The following is a 6,359-nucleotide window of genomic DNA, read 5'->3' on the forward strand; positions in this document are numbered from 1 at the left end:
CTACCGATAAGCATCGGCTCGGAACTGTTCACCCTCAGATTGGTTATCCATCCTTTGTAGGGGACCTGATCTTTGATGGCTGAAGACGTTAGGCGTAATGCTACAGATCGCAGTTCGGGAGGTATCCCTCCTAAGAATAAATGGCTGAAGACCGTCATGTCCCTCCGTTTCGACTTAACCTCCACCCACTTTATCTCTTCGTCCACAACTAACGTAGTGTTTTTGAAATTCCTGCGCAAGGTCACGGCGTGCCAGCGGCTGTCGTTGACGGTATCGGAGAGCACCGTCGCCGGCTCGGCGCAGAAGATGGAGAACCGCAAACTGAGTCTACCGTTGTGGATGAGCAGTTCCAAGAAGTCACAGAATCCCTCGTCGTCAAAGTACACTAGAAGTCCATGAGCACTTTTGGTCTTCATGTTGAAACTCATTTCGCTTTCACAGCAGGCGTTCCACATTGGAAACCTTGCCCACTGGCCTTCTGCGCCGGTGAACTCCATACTGGCCCCCATGTCGACGAGGCAACAAACCAGTAGGCCTATCCAGATTAGATGTGCGCCGTTCCGCATTGAGAAGCTCATTGTGAATGGTAAAAGAAGTTACAACTAACAATAGAACTAATCGGAAACTAAACTGATTCAGCTTTCTTAGTGATGTGCTCCTAAAGTGTAACAGAGCTCTCTATGGCATACAGGACTGCTATGCATTTGGGGTAATTCACTCATTGTTCACTGAGAAAGGGAGAAGGCCTGCGTTACGGCCGACTCTTTTTCAAAATCTAAATATACAAATCAGAACAATAAAGGGAGTCGCTAAGGCCCTGGTCTACTAAAAAAAATAAAAAATAAAAAAATAAGGCTACTCTTTAGCTTCAGTGGGATCCAGGTGTGCTACAGTGGGGCCAAGTCATCAAAGTATCTATAAATTGCAGCCATGTGTAGTGCTGTACAGCAGAGAGTTCATTAGGGGTATACAGGGTCATTAATGTCAGGGTCATTTAAGTCTAGTTAAAAGTCATTGTGTAGGCCTAAAGTCAGCACTAATCAAAAGTAGACAAAAAGCACACTTTGCAGTGTTAACGTGCAGGCCCGAATAGGGCCCTCAGTGTTCACAAACCTTCAATTCACATCCGTTTTGACATACTGATCCATAATCTGAAAAAAAAAAAGAAAAAGAATATCTTAATTTCTTCACAGGAAAAGAAAGAGAAGATGGCCTCTATTAAAAAATAGACAGCATACACACAATACAATCTTTCACACACAAAACCACCATTTCATAGTGATATTGATATTGAAACCAACAATTTCACGCTGATATTGATTGCATTAATCTTCAATTACAGCAGTACTTTTTAGTTGCTTTTCTCTGTTTTTTTTTTCTTTTTTCACTATCATTCTCAGTGATTACAATTCATGGCTTATGAACCAGAAAACTCCTTTCATCATGTGGCTTTTGTTTTTTGTTTTTTTTTTTTTTTTTATCCTCCAGTATCAAACACCCAAGCAAAAATAAATGTATAATATTCAAAATAGCTTGAAAACTACAATAAACTGAATATACAATTTAAAATGCATTTTATTTATTTATGTGACTCCATAAATATTCTCTCGTGACATTTACTCGCCAGTACCCTGAAATGTACAGTAAAAACCTACTGTAAAAACACAGTGATGTTACAGGCATGAGCCATTCTGGTCATATTTAAAGTCCCAAACAACATAGTCTTCAATGTATAATGTTAATATACCAACCTATTTTAAAATCAGTTGTTTCTGTAAACAGAAATTCTAATAACACAGGTAAAATAATGGAAGGTCACATGACGGCTTAAACATCATCAAAACCGGTCTCTTCAGCAATTGTGTAAATAATAATAATACAGACAGAACACAATGTTCCCACACAAAAACACAAAACAATATTACATGCATACACTGAATAATGCAGTAAATATTAACTAATTAATATGACATGCAACGTAAACCCCTCCAATGTGAATGCCATACAATTTCCCCATAATTAAGGCAATTCATATTCTAAAGTTATAAAATATATATATTTTGTAGAAACCACATGTAAATCGTCTCAATAAAATATTTAATTTATACTTTTTACATATAAAAAAGTGTTACAACTTGATTGTGTTTTAAATTATAAAATCACAACGTATGGCAAGGCTAAATTACAGTTAACCACCCAGCAAGTTTTTACTGTGATGTTTTGCATTCTCTTCCGTTATAATTACAGATCTTTTTATAGCGTATGTAGCCGAGTCAGACGCACAGGCAATCATATTTACAGTTATTTCAGCAGGAGGATCTGTGCAGTCTGACGAAAGGTCCAAACGGGCGGCAGCATCGAAACTGTGTAATGGGGAAATCTGGTTTGATTCAGTGAACCTCACTCAGTTCAAGTCCTGCATCCCAAAATGAGCCCAGGGCGGGGGCTTATCGCGCGCCTCTTAAGCATTAATGACACTGCAATTGTCTGGCCTCTGGGCTGTCTGTCAACTGATCTCAACCAATCATTTCATGCTTGAATTCCTATGTGTTTACTGTCAGGTTTACACGGGGCTACTTAGCAAGATAACAACCGACCCCTTTCACAGATGGATCTTACACAACATATCATAAGCGATTAATGTTGAGAAGGCAGTCTTATTTACCGTATTCGCGAAACGATTACGGTAATGTCTTGCTATCAGTAGCTACTGTAGATGGAGTCTCGAACAATACACAATCATCCTAATAGCCTCGCGTATACGATTTAGTGTCTCACATCAACGGGATCCGACAATGCAAATACCTGTCCTTTAAAATCCCAACTTTAAAACAGTAACGATTTCCGTCCATTTTTCCTTTCGTTTGATTAAAATTGGCGATGACTCAGATGCGCAAAACATAGCCAATAATCAAGCACCATCTGCTCAAACTGAGCGAGAAAGACACCTTTAACACGCCTCTACCGCGCTCTCTGTCAGACGCCGAGGACAGAAAATATAGGGAGTCATCAAATATCGCTTAAGATGAAGCAAAGGCCAGCTGTAAACACGAATGAATCGGCCGTAGAGCGAAATTAAACACAAATAAAGCCCAGCTGCATCATCTCACCTGTGCGTGACTGCATTGAGAGCGTGAAGCGCAACCATAACTCTCACCGAAAACGGCACACAACCTCAAAATCGCCTTTAAATAGCATTTACACAATTCTTAATTATTTTACCTTGAGAAATGGACCATTGTGCGCTCCTTGACAGGTCAACCTCACCGATGAACCTGGTTGATTTCGTCCACATCGATTTAGGCTTTCATCTGATTAAAAAAAAAAAAATCACTGCATCGGTGTCGAATGAACTGAAGAAATGGGAACGATAAAATTGCGTATGCGGATCTCCAAAGTCCCAATAGATTTAAAAAATTCAAAATGGAGCCAACAACCAATTAAGATTCAGTACAAAACGTTCATGCTTAAGAAATTCTCCAATGTAAATGTTAAGGGTTGTTGTTTTTTTCTCGGTGTGTATAAAATAGAAGATATCGCTCCCTGTTCTGTGTGCAAGACAAGGTGCGATGTGTTTCTCAGGCGAGCTTTGCCAGGGACTGTCAGCACATCGCGTCACGTGTCTCCCGGTTAGTGTGTGATGGAGACGGGCGGGGCGAGAGCGCTGCAGCACCTTGGACAGCGCTCACCGTTATTAGCAACTCCACATACAGATGAGGAAACAGCTTTATCCGTGATCGTGTCCATTCGCTCACACTTTGCATTACAGTGTGCATGCTGATAGGTAATATCCTCAGTTAAATTCATTTAATTTATACATTAATTTTTTTGATCATAAAATAGTCTTTGATAGGCTATTGCTTTATTTGAACGTTTAATTTTACTTGTACCATATACGTGTAACACGGGCACTGTAATGCAAACTGTCAGTGTGCAGTTATATTAAATAGACTAATATGGAGGAATAACATCAGCATGGCTGTGATTTGGCCGTAGGCAGGAGGAGCCCACAGGTAATAACAGTCGTGCTGGTATTGAGTACTATACAGAACAATTCTTTAAACAAGTACAGCTATTCATATCTAGTAACTTACGTTCTGGACTCATTAGGCTGTATATTTGTTCTCCACCAACTAAATTAGTTCTAAAAGAAACGTCAAGCTGTGTGTCGCCAAGCAACACCAAGACTAAAAGACGGTCTGGATCAGTTTGAGTGGAGCAGAGTGACAGATTCCTGCTTCCTGTTGAAAGCATCATAATCACACGGATCCATCTCCACTCCGGGTTTCTGCTTTTACAAATCCTAATGAGAGAAACTTAAGCTTGAGCGATCTGGGTTTTCTCGACGCGTCGTCAGTCGAACATATTGGCGGCAATGAATGTAAACATTCAGTGAACCGAACGAAACTCACATATTTTGCTAATTATTGCTGCTGAAAATGGTCAATTATTGTCATGTTTTGGGCTGTACTAATCGGTCGGACCGAGAAAAACATTTGGAGTAGTATAGACTGTCAAAAGTTATAACAAATCAAGAAGGAGAGTACAAAAAGTGTCTGAGGAACAAAAGGCATTTCTGGTTGGCCAAACTGAACCAGGATTTCCAGAATTCAAGAATCTTGACAACATTTGTGTTTGTTCTGATCATTTCCAGTCAGGTAGGTAGGCTAATATCTTAATTTAATACTGCTAGTAAGCATCTTTACCGCCTATTAACTTCAGTTTGTCAAAATATTGCGCCCTTTACTAAATCCTTCTCTATATGATTTAGCAGCTTCCACGTTTTTGTGGTTTAGACAGCATAAATAAGCATAGCAACATTTTCAGTAATACATTAACTGTTTAATCCATGCTGTTGTTTACATCCGAGTATCTCCAATATGGCCGAACACACCGTAAAAAACAATTTGTTGAGTCAGCCTTAAAATTTTAAGTTCAGTCAACTCAAAAAAAAATTATTCAACTTGAAATGTTAAATTATACTAAGTGACAATTTAGATATTTGAGTTGAATCAACTTAAAATTTTAAGGCAGCTGGGTTACTTACCCATCTGTTAAGTTTAGCAAACACAAATATCTAAGTTGTTACTTAGTACAGCTTAACATTTCAAGTTGACTAAACTTATTTTAGTTGACTGAACTTAAAATTTTAAGGCAGCAGGGTAACAAAATATTTTAAGCTGACTCAACAAATTGTGTTTTTTATTTTTTACAGTGCATCCGGGTAACTGACCAAATCTTCACGTAAGTGCAAATCTATTGTTTTTAAAAAAGCCTGAAGATTAAACAGAAAATAACTATGATTTATATTAAGTGTGTATTAAGTTTATGTAGCCTACAGTACTTACAACAAAATAAGAAATAGAAATAAAAAAATAAGAGCTCAGCTCATTCAACAGCATTTGTGGCATAACGCTGACATTTTCCACAAAAAAGCGAATGAGGCCAAACTGTAAATGTCAAGATGTAAATAATATGCATATTAACACAATTTCAATGTGAAAATGACTTTGCCATGACAACGCAATACAATAAACAAAAAATAATGACATAACAGCTTTACAGAACAAAATGTACCTAAGTTTTAAGAGAATAATTAAGGCACGGTTATAAATACACATATAATATATAAACCTTTACATTTATCAGCTTTTTTATTAAATGTGAAATATTCTTTTTAAACATTTGATATTGTGAACACAACCAGATTCACATTTGCGTCTACAAAGGTTAAGGTAAGCGTCGTGGGTAGGTCACCACAGGACTCCAAATAAAAATAGTCTATGAATATTGCATGCAGACCTTCCAAGCAGTTCGCTACCATGTAGCCATCCACCACCATCTAAAAGTAAAACAATGCAAATGCTATGCATTTTTCACTCTATAGTATAGCACAACAACACATAAGTATCTAATACGTACACTGTAATTAATTCTAATACATGCACTATGAATAATAGTTAAAAGACACCTAATGTAAGGCAGGACTAAGTGAATTTATTCAAATTTGTCTGTAAATAGCAGTTTGGGCACCATCTTGTGGGTATGGGATTTTTCGGAGAGGAACACTAAACAGGACGCTCAGAAACTAATATGTTCGATGTCCCCTCTTCTGCTCAGTTAGCTATTATCTTTTGACAAGAAAAGTGGGCCAAAGCTCCCTTGGGAACCTCCAGCTTTGTACTCAATAGTTGCATGGTTCAATGACTCGTCCCTCCACGTCAAAACATTGCATTGGTAACAGGCCCAGTCGCTACACGTGTGAAACCGGAGGTGTTTTAATACATGAGGTGTGAGATCCTCAGGCACTTATGGTGAGGCGTGAGATGACATGCATGCTTTCTGGGGAAAGCTTTGCT

General features: G+C 38.3%; 1 protein-coding gene across 1 annotated transcript in view; it reads right to left on the reverse strand.

Annotated features, from left to right (window-relative positions):
* The window catches only part of nrxn1a (neurexin 1a), a 208,953-nt gene extending 205,341 nt beyond the window's left edge, over nt 1-3,612 (reverse strand). The window contains 2 exon segments of the mRNA XM_051123964.1: nt 1-1,151; nt 3,223-3,612. Of these exon segments, the coding sequence (XP_050979921.1) occupies nt 1-578 (578 nt within the window). The 5' untranslated portion in view covers nt 579-1,151; nt 3,223-3,612.
* Between the last annotated feature and the right edge of the window lie 2,747 nt (nt 3,613-6,359).

This window comes from Labeo rohita, chromosome 12 (genome assembly GCF_022985175.1).
Source record: "Labeo rohita strain BAU-BD-2019 chromosome 12, IGBB_LRoh.1.0, whole genome shotgun sequence".
Taxonomy (NCBI): domain Eukaryota; kingdom Metazoa; phylum Chordata; class Actinopteri; order Cypriniformes; family Cyprinidae; genus Labeo; species Labeo rohita.